At 41.5% G+C, this 14,526-nt stretch overlaps 2 protein-coding genes across 2 annotated transcripts; both read left to right on the forward strand.

Annotated features, from left to right (window-relative positions):
* The first annotated feature begins 4,491 nt into the window (after positions 1-4,491).
* Positions 4,492-7,002, forward strand: LOC131896145 (protocadherin alpha-10). The gene has a single exon (XM_059246726.1). The coding sequence runs from the start codon at positions 4,492-4,494 to the stop codon at positions 7,000-7,002; it is 2,511 nt and encodes an 836-aa protein (XP_059102709.1).
* Positions 7,003-11,438: 4,436 nt separating this feature from the next.
* Positions 11,439-13,838, forward strand: LOC131895933 (protocadherin alpha-11-like). The gene has a single exon (XM_059246486.1). The coding sequence runs from the start codon at positions 11,439-11,441 to the stop codon at positions 13,836-13,838; it is 2,400 nt and encodes a 799-aa protein (XP_059102469.1).
* Positions 13,839-14,526: the final 688 nt, after the last annotated feature.

The raw sequence follows: 14,526 nt of genomic DNA on the forward strand, positions 1-14,526 counted from the left end.
ATGGAGAACAGCACCACCAACAAAAGTGAAGTGATTATTTATATTGTTCTATTATTAAATAAAACCCAGGAGTCAAATAGTGGGGTAAAAACCTGCTAGATCCAAAGAGCAATGGAGGCATGACCAGTTGATCCTGCCTCTTCACCTTTCCAGATTGAAAAGTGGATGAATCTTTCTAAGCCTTTCCCGAGTCTCTCTATCCTAATCCTGGTCCACCAAAAACTCTATGGTTTATTCTGGCCAGCTGGATGTTGACTCCACCCTTTGATTTAAGGTTCAACTTATTGGCAGTCTTGGGAGTGTCAGAATACAATCAAAATATCCTACAACACAAAAGCTTTATCTTCTTGTGATATGACTTCAAACAAAGTATCTTCTACATGCATTCATTCTTTTTGTTTAAAGAAATTAGAAATTGTTGTTTTAGTCTAAATTAGTATTAAAATGGGAAAAGTAAATTAAATTATACTCAGAATAGTCTCTATTACTCTGGTGTGTGGTTTTAGTTTAAAAACTTCTCTTGCCGTCTTAAACAGAGTGGTGTTGGGTTATACATAGATATACAAGATAGTTAAGTTACATGGTGTGATGGCTGTTCTTGGTTGTCGACTTGACTATATCTGGAATTACCTAAAATTCCATCAATTTGGTACACTTGTGAGAAATTTTTTTCTTTGTGAAATCATTTAAAGGGGGAAAACCCAATTTTAGTCTGCATCTTTTGAGGTGGGACTGTATACCTTTAATCCAGATCTTTTAAGGTGGGAAGATCCATCTTTAGTCTAGGACACACCTTCTGGTGGCAGCCTATATAAAAGATATGAAAGAAGGAAGCTTGCTCTCTTTGCCTGCTTGTTCTTTTCACTGGCAAGTCCATTCCTTCCCTGGTATTAGAACCTACTTCTTCAGGATTCTGAAGTATACTAAAGACCAGCTGAGACATCCAGCCTCATGGACTGAACAACTACTGGATTCTTGAACCTTCCATTGGTAGACAATCATGTTGAACTAGCTGGACCACAGTCTACAAGCCATTCTAATAAATGTTCTATAAGTTCTGTTCCTTCAGAGAACCCCGACTAATAGACACAGTGACAAAAATACCCTATCAATTATGCTTTACTGAAACTAGTGGTTATCTGCTAATTCATGGTTTCAGTTTTCAAATTAATTCCAACATCACCAAAACACCTAATATTCACCATTTCAGTTCTGGTCCTTAGCAATTTCTTGCTCTTTCCCATTAACTATGAATTTGTTATTCAGTCTGTGTTTCAAAAATATATTCCAACAAAAGTTGACATCATTAGGCAAGTTTGACAACACAAAAATCAGGGCAAAAATGCAAAAATGCAAGCTTCAATTGCCAGCTTTCCATGGCTGGTCTGAATGCCAAATTTTAGAGATTATTGATGACAAATGCATGTTAAGTTAAAAATTTATTGGCCACTCTATCAAATACATTTATGAAATATATGCCTTAGACTTGAAATCATATCAAAATTTCCTGTGTTTCCCTTAGTCAGAGCTCATATTAATCATAATGTCTCAGTTGTGCATGTCTCCAAATATACTAATTTAAACTAATATAATTCAAGTACTGTAATATAAAATTTAAGAGATATCTTAACCATCATAGTGAAGATATTCTGGTTTGATCTCCAATTTTTAATTTTATTTTATGTTTTTGAGACAGAGTTTCACAATAGCCCAGGCTGGCCTAGAATCACTATGTAGTCCAGGCTGGCCTCAAAGTCAGAACAAGCTTCCTGCCTCAGCCTCTCAGGTGACAGGAGTAGAGGCATGACCTATTCATTACACCTGGCTTGGCTGCCAGCTTTAGAAAGAGAACCTCTCTGTCTCTGTCTCTCCCTGTCTCTTCTGTGTCTCTTATCTCTTTCTTTCCTTGCGCATGCATGTGTATATATGTATAATAGTAGATATCTTTGCTTTTATGTTTATTTGACATTTCTAGATGTAAACATACTGAGTTATTGTGTATTTTTCAGGTTGGTGACTTTATTATTATTTTCATTCATCTTTTTTCATGTTATCAATTTTTTTTTTGGCTTTTCAAGACAGGGTTTCTCTGTGTAGCTTTGCACCTTTCCTGGAACTCGCTTTGGAGACCAGGCTGGCCTTGAACTCACAGAGATCCGCCTGGCTCTGCCTCCCAAGTGCTGGGATTAAAGGCGTGCGCCACCACCCCCCGGCATGTTATCAATTTTTTACAAGACCATCTGTGACTAAACTCAAACAATATCTAGAGTATACAACCCAAAGAAATACAGCCAACAGCTTAGTTAAAACAAATATTAAGCTAAGTCTTTCCCTTTTCTCTTAAGTACCAATTAGGATTCCCCCCTAAGAAACTCAAGTTGTGTCTTTTAATTATTTCTCTCTTTCATTTTCTCTCTTCTTTCCCCACTCTCCTCTCACATCATCTTGATATAAACCCTGAATTTCTCAGTCCTTTTGCCTGTTGAATGCAGGGATCAGGGACATGCACCATCACACGTGGCTTGATCATATTTAAGACATGTTACTAACACATAGATTTACTGTTATACTATAATTGCTAGATTCATGAAAACTTGGTAACTCCAGGACATTACAAATTGCATTTTTAATTTTTTAAATTAAGCGTTTAGGTTAGCATTTAAAGTAAGGGGCTTTCTAATGGCATCTTCACACATTCATCATTATACTTCTTTGTCATACATTCCCTTCCTCTTATCCCTCTCTCTATCTGGCTAGTGGCCTCTCTGTCCCTAGTTTGTCTGCCTTTCTGTTTTCTGGTTACCTGCATTACGGTACCTTCTCTATTTCTCACCTCTCTTAAGAACGTTTCTACCTCTCTCATGGTCCCCTAACTAGTTTTGCAAACCTTCATGCACACAAATTTAAATATTACAATTTATATGTACTTTATTGGTGACATAGTCCATCAATCCAAAATAGTAATGGACCTTCATTTTAGCATGGAGTCATTCCAAAAGACATTGGGTCATTTTAATCAGTAAACTAGAGATTAAAATTTTTCTTCATGATTTTCTTTTTCTAACTTTAGTCAACTCAATAGGCTAAATTTTTTCTTTCTCTTTTTAACAATGCAATATATTAGTTTAGGATTTATGGCTTAAATCTTAAAAACAATGACAGGTAATTGGAACTAAATATCTTTGGTATAAATTCATAGTCATTAGGTCAATATTTGTGTGTTCAAATAAAATGAAGTTCACATAAAGAAAACAAACTTGATTATCTTGTGTATCCATCTACAATCACTTTTTAATGGGAGGAATATTTGAGTTTTTTCAATGACTTAATATTACTGGCAAGATTCTGATGCTGATTACTTGGTTCCATGCAGTCTTGAGAATGATTAAAACATTTTCTTCTTTAATGCAATACTGATAAACTTCATTGTCATCTGTAAGTCTTCTGTGTGAATTCCAATGTATTTTTTGTTCTCAGATTAAAATGCGATAATAAAATTGAGTGAATGAGACTTAGGACAACTTTTATATTCTAGACTCTTCACATAATTTTCTAAGAAAATAAGTATAAACAGATAAATATAATTAGAACTTCTGACATTATTTTTGGATGAAAATTAATTAATTTTTCCAAGTAAGTAACAAGTATAATTCACATTGAAGTTGTCCAATATGATGGAAATAACATTTACCCTGAACAGAGATAGTGACTGAACAAAAGCTTTAAAACGAGATAACCTTACAAATACGCTCTAAATTCCCGCAATCAGTGCTGAGTAAATTCATCAACATCAAATAGAGAATTATTTAGATAAAATAGTAAGTAACTTATTAGTATTGAGTTGAAATCCCATTGTGTTGTGGTGGTAACAGAAAAATCTGCATCTTGAATTATTCTCTATAGAGCTAAGTCAAATAATCAGAATAATATAGCATTTAAAAAGATTCAGCAAAACACAATTACAAAGTCTTAGGTTGGATACGAGGCATTTTACATGTTGCACTTTTAAAAAAAAATCTCTTAAAAGCCATATCGCCAGTACAAATGTAACTTGTCCGCCTTCTTTTGTACGTTAATATAGTTCGTGCAGTAGTTTGTTCTTAGATGTCTATATAGAAGACGAAACTACTCTAGGAACTATAAGTCTAAGATAAGGCAACCTTGAATTAGCTACCGGCTACTGAAATGTGAACTAGTTAGAAGCCTACAAAGAAAAACACAAATGTGAAGGCATTCCGAAGCCAGGTAAGCGAAGAAGATCGCAGAGCGCAATTGCACTTACACTTTGAGCCACAGGATGCTGTTGTTCTCCAACAAGAGCGCTAACGGAAGAAAATCAGACCATCTGCAGACCGGAAAGAAGCTGGTCCTGAGCTTTAAAGACTATAAACAGCACCCACATTGTTGCGACTGTCCTGGAGCAAGAATACTACTACTACTACTACTACTACTACTACTACTAATAATAATAAAAAAAATCTAAAAGAGAATATGTCCTTTGTCGCCATGATATACTGCCAGGGATCCTGGTGCCTGCTACTCTGGCTTCTGCTGTTTACAATCTGGCAGGCAGGGAGCGGCCAGCTCCACTACTCCGTCCCCGAGGAGGCCAAACACGGCACCTTCGTGGGCCGCATCGCTCAGGACCTGGGGCTGGAGCTGGCGGAGCTGGTGCCCCGCCTGTTCAGGGTGGCGTCCAAGGACCGCGGGGACTTTTTGGAGGTAAATCTGCAGAATGGCATTTTGTTTGTGAATTCTCGGATCGACCGGGAGGCGCTGTGCGGGCGGAGCGCGGAGTGTAGCATCCACCTGGAGGTGATCGTGGACCGGCCGCTGCAGGTTTTCCACGTGGAGGTGGAGGTGAGGGACATTAATGACAACCCGCCCGTGTTCCCAACCACACAAAAGAATTTCTTTGTTTCGGAAACAAGAGCTCTAGACTCTCGTTTTTCACTAGAGGGCGCTTCAGATGCAGATATCGGAACCAATGCTTTGCTGACTTACAGACTGAGTCCCAATGAGTATTTCTCCCTGGAAGTACCAACCACAGATGAGCAGGTTAAACCACTGGAACTAGTATTAAAAAAACCTTTAGACAGAGAACGATCTTCTGAGCTTCACTTAGTGGTTAAAGCAACGGATGGGGGCAAACCCGAGCTCACAGGCACCTTGGAACTACACATCACAGTGCTGGATGTAAATGACAATGCTCCAGTGTTTGACAGAGCAATCTATCGGGCAAAGCTGGTAGAAAATGCAAGAAATGGTACCCTGGTGATCAGACTAAATGCCTCGGATTTGGACGAAGGTTCAAACAGTCAAATTCTTTATTCCTTTGCAACCGATGTTTCCCCTAAGACAGAAGCCACTTTTCATATCGATTCAGTAGGTGGAGAAATTAAAGTCAGTGGGAAAATAGATTTTGAAGAAACTAATTTATGGAAGATTCAAGTAGAAGCAGTTGACAAAGGCAGTCCTCCAATGTTCGGTCACTGCACAATCTTAGTTGAAGTCCTGGACGTCAATGATAATGCTCCCGAGTTAATAATAACATCATTATCACTCCCTGTGCGAGAGGATGCCCCACTGGGGACAGTTATCGCCCTAATCAGCGTGACAGACCCAGACTCAACTGTCAACGGGCAGGTGACCTGCTCCCTGAACCCTCATGTCCCCTTCAAGTTGGTGTCCACCTTCAAGAATTACTATTCGCTTGTGCTAGACAGCGCCCTGGACCGAGAAACCACCGCTGACTACAAAGTGGTGGTGACAGCCCGGGACGGCGGCTCGCCCTCGCTGTGGGCCACAGCCAGCGTGTCCGTGGAGGTGGCTGATGTGAACGACAACGCGCCCGCGTTCGCGCAGCCCGAATACACGGTGTTCGTGAAGGAGAACAACCCGCCTGGCGCGCACATCTTCACGGTGTCGGCCATGGACGCGGACGCGCAGGAGAACGCGCTGGTGTCCTACTCGCTGGTGGAGAGGAGGGTGGGCGAGCGCTTGCTGTCTAGCTATGTGTCTGTGCACGCTGAGAGCGGCAAGGTGTTCGCGCTGCAGCCTCTGGACCATGAGGAGCTGGAGCTGCTGCAGTTCCAGGTGAGCGCGCGGGATGCTGGTGTGCCTTCCCTGGGCAGCAATGTGACTCTGCAGGTGTTTGTGCTGGATGAGAACGACAATGCGCCCACGCTGCTGCCCCACGGAGCCGTGGGAGCCGGCGGGTCTATGAGCGAGATTGTATCTAGGTCAGTGGGTTCAGGGCACGTAGTGGCGAAGGTACGAGCTGTAGATGCAGACTCGGGTTACAATGCGTGGCTGTCTTATGAGCTGCAGTTTGGAGCTGGTGGTGTGCGCAGTCCGTTTCGTGTGGGTCTGTACACGGGTGAGATCAGCGTCACGCGCGCCCTGGATGAAGCGGACACACCGCGCCAGCGCCTGTTGGTGTTGGTGAAGGACCATGGCGAGCCTGCATTGACTGCCACGGCCACAGTGTTGGTTTCTCTGGTTGAGAGCAACCCAGCACCAAAGGCCTCTTCACGGGCGTTGGCGGGCACAGCAGCCTCTGAACCATCCATAGTGGATGTCAACGTGTATTTGATCATTGCCATCTGTGCGGTGTCCAGCCTGTTGGTGCTCACACTGGTGTTATACACAGCGCTCCGGTGCTCCGCGCTGCCCGCTGAGGGCGCATGTGGATCTGGGAAGCCGGTGCTGGTGTGCTCCAGCGCGGTGGGGAGCTGGTCTTACTCTCAGCAAAGGAGGCAGAGGGTGTGTTCTGGAGAAGGACTACCAAAGACAGACCTCATGGCCTTCAGCCCCAGTGTTCCTCCTGGTTTGGGTTCTGGAGATAGTGGAGTCCAACAGGAGATCTTTGAGAATGTAAGTACCAAAATCCTGGATTACATTCCATGCCTGGTGATGTCACTGATGTGGTCTGTCAATTTACGATTCTATCTTCAGCATGAAATTTATTTGTTTTGCCTCTCAAGGCATCTCATTGAATGAATACTGGAGATCTAGCCATCTTCATTGCCCGTCACTCTTGTCATCATAGATATTGTTTAGTATTTCATTCTTCATGCTATGTATAATAACAATAGTAGTAGTAGCAATACTAGTAAAAATGAAATAGAGCCAATGTTTTCTTTACATTAAGCAAGTGTGCCAGGAAGAAGTCAGGGACCATAATGAGAAATACAGGGCCTAGGCAGGGCTCAAATCTATTTTTCAGCCCTGTAGTAGTTTATTGTTCTTATTCTAACAGGTGCCCTTTGCTCTTTATTGTGTTTGTGTATTTGAAAGTATTATAGTGTTATTTAATTTTTGAATTTGATTGGAATTCTTAACGTATTCTAAACTATGAAATTATCTGTCACTGGTGGAGATGGGCATGCTTGAAGTACCCTATTTTCTATGCAGTTTTTATATTCAATAACATGTTTTGTGAGCTGAGAGTTGGAGTGGGTAGAGTTTTAGTGTTGCCTTTGGAGGAGATCTCACTACTCTGTCATTAGCCTTGCTACATTCTCAAGGACAATTCCTTCAAAGTCCTCAACTGCTTTGGATAGACAACATTTTAGCTCCTTCCTAACATGATGTTAGTTCTGCTTAACCACCTGCCAAACTCACTGCTGCTTTCTCTTAAAGTTTAACTTATTGAGCTCTTCTACTTACTTGAGAAATTTCTTCCACTGTGAATCAGAATTATTTTTCTTCAATTCTTGGCCTTGTCATGAAGCTATGTGGAAGTACTTTAGGCTAGGGAAATTCTCACTTCTTTGTGCTTTGAGTTTGAGAGTCTAGTCATTTATGGTGAAGTCCAACACCATTGCCTGTGCTGGCCAAAGTGCATTATCTTCAAATAGACATTGCTTTAAGTACTTCATTGTAGCAGGCTTTTTCTCTGGGCTGCTAGCTCACAAAAAATGACATGGAGCCTTATTACTAATTATGAAAGATTGGCCTTAGCTTAGGCTTGTTGCTAACTAGTTCTTATGACTTTAACCCATTTCTATTAATCTATATGTTGCCTTGTAGCTTTTTACCTCTCTTCCATCTTGCATCTCCTGTTTCCTCTCAGTGTTCCATGGCATCTCTGCCATGCCTAGATTCATCTCTTCTTCTTCTCTCTCTTTCTGCCTGGAAGTCCTGTCTGACCTCTTCTTGCCTAGCTATTGGCCATTCAGCTCTTTATTAAGCCAATCAGAAGGTGCCCTGGCAAAGATACATCCTTACAGTGTACAAAAAGATTATTCCACAACAGTTTGTGCAAAAGAACCATGGAATGTCAATAAAGGCACCCCTGACAACCACCTCAAAACAAAACATAGTATATACTTCACATATTTAACATAAAATGTAATTTTGTTTCAACATCCTGTTCATATAGATTTTTTTAAAGGGAGTCAAACATTGTATTTAGAAATAATAGAATATGCATTAGGCAATATGAAAGAGTTTTTGTTTGTTTGGGTTCTAATGACAAATAACATACCCTTTAATCCGATTGAAGAAATAAATCATATACAGTATATTTATATACAGAAAGAAAACCATGCTATAGATAGAGTAAAGGTAATAGAAATCCTGAGAAGGTGTTAGCAGTTATGTCTCCCTTGAATGATGAATTTTGGAAGGATTTTCATGAAAATAAATATTGGGAAAATCATACAAAAAGAGATAACCAAGATTTATGCTCTATTTCATGTTGCCCAATGTCTATTTTCTTTGAGACAAGGTATCATTGTATAGTCCTGTCTGGCCTAGAACTCACAGTGTAGACCATCCTGATGTGGAAATCGCAGAGATCTGCTTGTCTCTGCATCCTCAGTGGGATCAAAGGTGTTCACCACCATGCCCTGCCACAGTGTCTACTTGTATAGACTATAGAGTATGAGCAAATATTGTTTAGTGTATGTTAAACCACACTGTATGTGTTATCTCTATGTGTTAGACATGCTATGAGGGCTTTGATACATTATTTCATTTAATCCTTACAATAATTTACAAAGTTATTAAATTTATTTATTTTGTCCCTCTTGAGATAACTCATTTAAAACACGCTGGAAATCTAGCAATCTTGATTGTCTTTCATTCATGTCATCATGAATATTATTTAATAATTCTTTCTTCATACTATGTATAATAATGACTATTATAGGCTCTGACTATCTGAATTTTAAAGCTGGGATAAGAAAATCTAAGGTATCTGTCTTGTCTAGTGGTGATACTAAATACAAATTTTTGGAATCTACAGCCACTTATGCCGCCACAATGTAGAATCTTCTTCAGTAAACCTCTTTTCTGTTCAAGCATAAGTTGAGTATAAAAGTAAAACATGAGCTGTGTACAGATGAGTCTTTTTTTGCCTTGATTACAACAATTCTTCATGCTTATATTAATCATCAATTTTTCATAAATGCCATATTGAGATTGGAGTCATGCTTTTCCATATTCAGTGATATTTTTCTTAGTTGTGTTCATGATTTAAAATAACTTATTTTAATCAATATCACATTGAGATAGACATCTATTCTGTGTGCAGTAATCAAGAGATACTATATAAGAACTATGGATCCATTGTTTGGAAATGATGTAGATAGGAATTATTTAAAACATGAGAAAAATCTGGACTTTGGCTCACAATATTCTTACAGAGCAACAGAATACTGTAAATAACCAAGTTAAATATCATATATAAAAATGGCCTCACTCTTTTTGTGTGTGAATAATAATGGTGTTTTAGGCAAGTATAAGTAGTGATAATGATGATTTGGGGATTCTAAATATAGCCAAAAGATTTGGGAACATTGAGCAACATTGTATACTTCATTAACTTCTTCAGATGAGTTGGTTTCCTTTGAAAATCTTCAGATATGTGCAGGTCTTTATGGATTCAGTCTTATTCATTGTTATTATTTTCATTTCCATTTAGTTCAACTGTTTGAGTATTTTCTATATTTTAATCACAATCTCATGTACTTAAGGAGAGATCATAAAATTCATTTACCTTTTTAATGGCTTATAATCACAAACTCCAAATTCTGCACTGTAATTATTTTCCATGGATGTATTTTTATTGTGTTAAGGAAACTCATATTGGTTACATGGAAATGCCAAACTGATGTACAGATTTTCCTGGTAGTTTTATTTCATGGAATGATAATTCATTCTGTGATTTAAAAAGCTGCCTTTGTCATATTATTGGTGATTACATAAGTAAAATATTTCTATCTCCCTACTGACAATAGGACTTACTTGAGAAATCATATGTGTCAAATGCAAAATTCATCTATATCAACAGACTTTTCCTTTGTGAATTCTGTATCAAATTATAAAGCTTGAAAATATTTGTTTTCTTATTCTGTAATGGACATAAAGTCAGTAATTTGTTACAAGAAAACAATGAAATGTTAAAAAAATAAAGGATCAGAACTGAAGAAAATAGGAATAATATTGTTGATAAAGGGATGTATATATTAATACATAGTATTAATAGTAGAAGAAGTAGAACTTTGAAAGTAGAAGAGAGAACTTTGAAAGTTTCACCATAGAGAAATGGTAAATGCTGAAAGTGTTGGATGTATTAAGTCTGATTTGATCATTACACCATCAAAACATTGCTTGCACCTCATAAATCTGTTCAAGCAGATTTAACTTTTAAAAAAAATATAAGAGAAAATAAATCTACACAGCTAAGGATGAAGTGTACAGAACATTGTTATTATGGAACTTCAGAGGCTGAGATTTGCCCAGCATCAACAGTCCCTGGATTCTGCAGTCTCAAACAAAATTCCACACCACAAATAGCAACAACAGACTACAGCCAACCACTGGAAAAGATATGTCTTTTCCATTGAGTTTCCTGGCAGCCTAAGTAATAAGGGAGACGGTAATTAGAACATTTCAAATCTGATAATATTTTTATATGATAGACAAGATGTTAAGAAAATGTTTAGCTCTAGTGTTTCCAGTTTACCTAACGAGGCGAACCTTTTTTATTCTTCAAGTGTTTAGATAAGAGAACAACTTTGTTTAGATAAGAGAAACAACAATGTTTAATTTGATTCTAGTCAATAAAAAGTACCACCTTCAGATACGCTCTGCTTCAATGTGACTTAAAATTAGAATGTTCAATAAATGTGCACTTTGGAATTATTTTGGGCCAAATAAACAAAACGTGAAATTCTCCAGTGGTGGATATGCACAAGTACTCACATTTTCAGGCACAAGGTGTCGCTCTTTACTCGGTGGAAAGACTTCATTCATAAAGTGGTCCGAAGAGTCTCCGCACTCCACGTACAAAACCGACTCCATCACGCTGAGTGCTGCTGTTAAAAGGATCCCTTAAAATTTCTCAAGAATCCAGCGAGATTTGGATCCGAAGACAAGTAACTGAGAGTCAGTGAAAGGAGACATTTTGGAGGCCGATTTCATATGCAATGGTAGGTTTTCAGAGAAGTGGATCCTGCACTCTGCGACCTCTGCTCTGGCTTCTGCTCCTCGCAGCCTGGGAGGCAGGGAGCGGCCAGCTCCACTACTCCGTCCCAGAGGAGGCCAAACACGGCACCTTCGTGGGCCGCATCGCGCAGGACCTGGGGCTGGAGCTGGCGGAGCTGGTGCCCCGCCTGTTCAGGGTGGTGTCCAAGGACCGCGGGGACCTTCTGGAGGTAAATCTGCAAAATGGCATTTTGTTTGTGAATTCTCGGATCGACCGGGAGGCTCTGTGCGGGCGGAGCGCAGAGTGTAGCATCCACCTGGAGGTGATCGTGGACCGGCCGCTGCAGGTTTTTCACGTGGAGGTGGAGGTGAGGGACATTAATGACAACCCGCCAGTGTTTCCTCTTAGAGAACAAAGGCTGCTGATTTATGAATCCAAGCAACCAGACTCGCGTTTTCCGCTAGAGGGAGCGTCAGATGCGGACATAGGGGAGAATGCTGTGTTGATCTACAGATTAAGTCAAAACGAGTATTTTTCTTTAGAATCACTAACAAATAGCAAGCAGACTAAAAGACCGTCGCTTATATTAAAGAAGACCCTGGATCGAGAGACAACCCCGGAACTTAATTTGCTACTGACAGCCTCAGATGGGGGAAAGCCGGAACTCACCGGCACCGTTCAGCTTTGGGTTCGTGTTTTAGATGTTAATGACAATGACCCGGAGTTTGATCATTTAGAATATAAGGTAAGAATAATGGAAAATGCCGCTAAAGAAACTCTTGTCATAAAGTTAAACGCTACAGATCGAGACGAAGGTGTGAACGGGCAGTTGGAGTACTCTTTGAGGTCAATCAAGCCCAGTGGAAGGTCTTTATTTACACTAGATGAAAACAGCGGGGAATTGAGGGTCAATGGAACTTTGGATTATGAAGAAAACAAGTTTTATGAAATTGAAGTGCTGGCCACGGATAAGGGGAACCCCCCAATGGTAGGCCACTGTACAGTCTCTGTAGAAATCTTAGACGCCAATGACAACGCCCCCGAACTGACACTGACTTCCCTGTCCCTCCCAGTAAGAGAGGACGCCCAGCCAAACACAGTCATTGCTTTAATTAGCGTATCTGACCCTGATTCTGGTGTCAATGGCCAAGTGACCTGCTCTCTCACGCCCAACGTCCCCTTCAAGATCGTATCCACTTTTAAAAACTATTATTCCCTGGTATTGGATAGCAGTCTGGACCGCGAGAGGGTGCCAACCTATCATTTGGTGGTGACCGCCCGGGACGGCGGCTCGCCCTCGCTGTGGGCCACAGCCAGCGTGTCCGTGGAGGTGGCTGACGTGAACGACAACGCGCCCACGTTCGCACAGCCCGAATACACGGTGTTCGTGAAGGAGAACAACCCGCCTGGCGCGCACATCTTCACGGTGTCGGCCATGGACGCGGACGCGCAGGAGAACGCGCTGGTGTCCTACTCGCTGGTGGAGAGGAGGGTGGGCGAGCGCTTGCTGTCTAGCTATGTGTCTGTGCACGCGGAGAGCGGCAAGGTGTTCGCGCTGCAGCCTCTGGACCATGAGGAGCTGGAGCTGCTGCAGTTCCAGGTGAGCGCGCGGGATGCTGGTGTGCCTTCCCTGGGCAGCAATGTGACTCTGCAGGTGTTTGTGTTGGACGAGAACGACAATGCGCCCACGCTGCTGCCCCACGGAGCGGTCAGAGCCGGTGGATCTGTGAGCGAGCTTGTGTCTAGGTCAGTGGGTTCAGGGCACGTAGTGGCGAAGGTGCGAGCAGTGGATGCAGATTCTGGTTACAACGCGTGGCTGTCTTATGAGCTGCAGTCGGCGGCAGGGGGCATGCGCAGTCCGTTCCGCGTGGGTCTGTACACGGGTGAGATCAGCACAACGCGTCCTCTGGATGAGGCGGATGCGCCTCGACAGACTCTATTGGTGCTGGTGAAGGACCACGGAGAGCCTGCACTGACAGCCACTGCAACTCTGTTAGTGTCTCTAGTGGAAAGCGGCCAGGCGCCGAAGACCTTTTCACAGACTTCAGGGCGCGCTTCAGTCCCGGAGACCTCGCTGGTGGATGTCAACGTGTACCTGATCATCGCCATCTGCGCGGTGTCCAGCCTGTTGGTGCTCACCCTGCTGCTGTACACCGCGCTGCGCTGCTCGGCGACGCCCACGGAGGGCACGTGTGGGCCGGGGAAGCCCGTGCTGGTGTGCTCCAGCGCGGTGGGGACCTGGTCATACTCGCAGCAGAGGCGGCAGAGGGTGTGCTCTGGAGAGGGTCCGCCCAAGACCGACCTCATGGCCTTCAGCCCCAGCCTACCCCCCAACCTGGATAGAGATGAAAGGGAAAGACAGGAGTCAGAATCAAATCACCCCGGACAGGTGAGTTTTTGACAAATCCCACCTTTCCGGTAAATGCATATAAAATTTAGAATTCAGTTTTAACGGAAAAATTTAAAACAAATACTCTACATTTTGAGTGCTGTTTCAAGGAACAGCCTTTGTTAGTAAAACACCAGATGTGCATATACTCAGGGTTCTGCAGGTGGGAAGTGCCTCATTTGTTTCAAGATTTGGCTATAAAATATTAGAAGTTCCCAGGATGACTTCACCTGAAATAATCATTGTTTTACCTCGGCTAAGTCATATCACTTCATTTCTAATTCTCAGTGAGTGGATAATCAGAGCAGGTTACTTAGATATGCTCATGTTTGTCTATCGGCAGTCCTTTGCTTTGATATTTTCATATTCTTCAATCAGTTGCTTTAAAATATGTTTGTATCAACAATGGATCCCTCGTCACTAGCTCTGAATTGATTCACTACCCCCTTCCCAGCTATTAAATATCCTCTACCACCACAGTAAAACTCATCTTCAAATTACTGTGAGAAAAACTCCAGTCCTGTATTCTAATACGATGCTCCTATTGAACAAATCATCTATTCCTGAGTTTTCCAGGAAAGGGCAAGAGATTTATTAAGTACTATGTATTCAAAGAAGGCTGACCTGTGCCTCCAAAACAAACTAGGCAAATAAAATTGTTCAATCAAATCATTCACACTTGTTAGTTGTCATCTTATAA

This window comes from Peromyscus eremicus, chromosome 19, assembly GCF_949786415.1.
Source record: "Peromyscus eremicus chromosome 19, PerEre_H2_v1, whole genome shotgun sequence".
NCBI classification, from domain to species: Eukaryota; Metazoa; Chordata; class Mammalia; order Rodentia; family Cricetidae; genus Peromyscus; species Peromyscus eremicus.

Bases quoted from the DNA above. Each gene is read 5' to 3' on its own strand.
- LOC131895933 (XM_059246486.1), top strand. From the start codon at position 11,439: ATGGTAGGTTTTCAGAGAAGTGGATCCTGCACTCTGCGACCTCTGCTC.
- LOC131896145 (XM_059246726.1), top strand. From the start codon at position 4,492: ATGTCCTTTGTCGCCATGATATACTGCCAGGGATCCTGGTGCCTGCTA.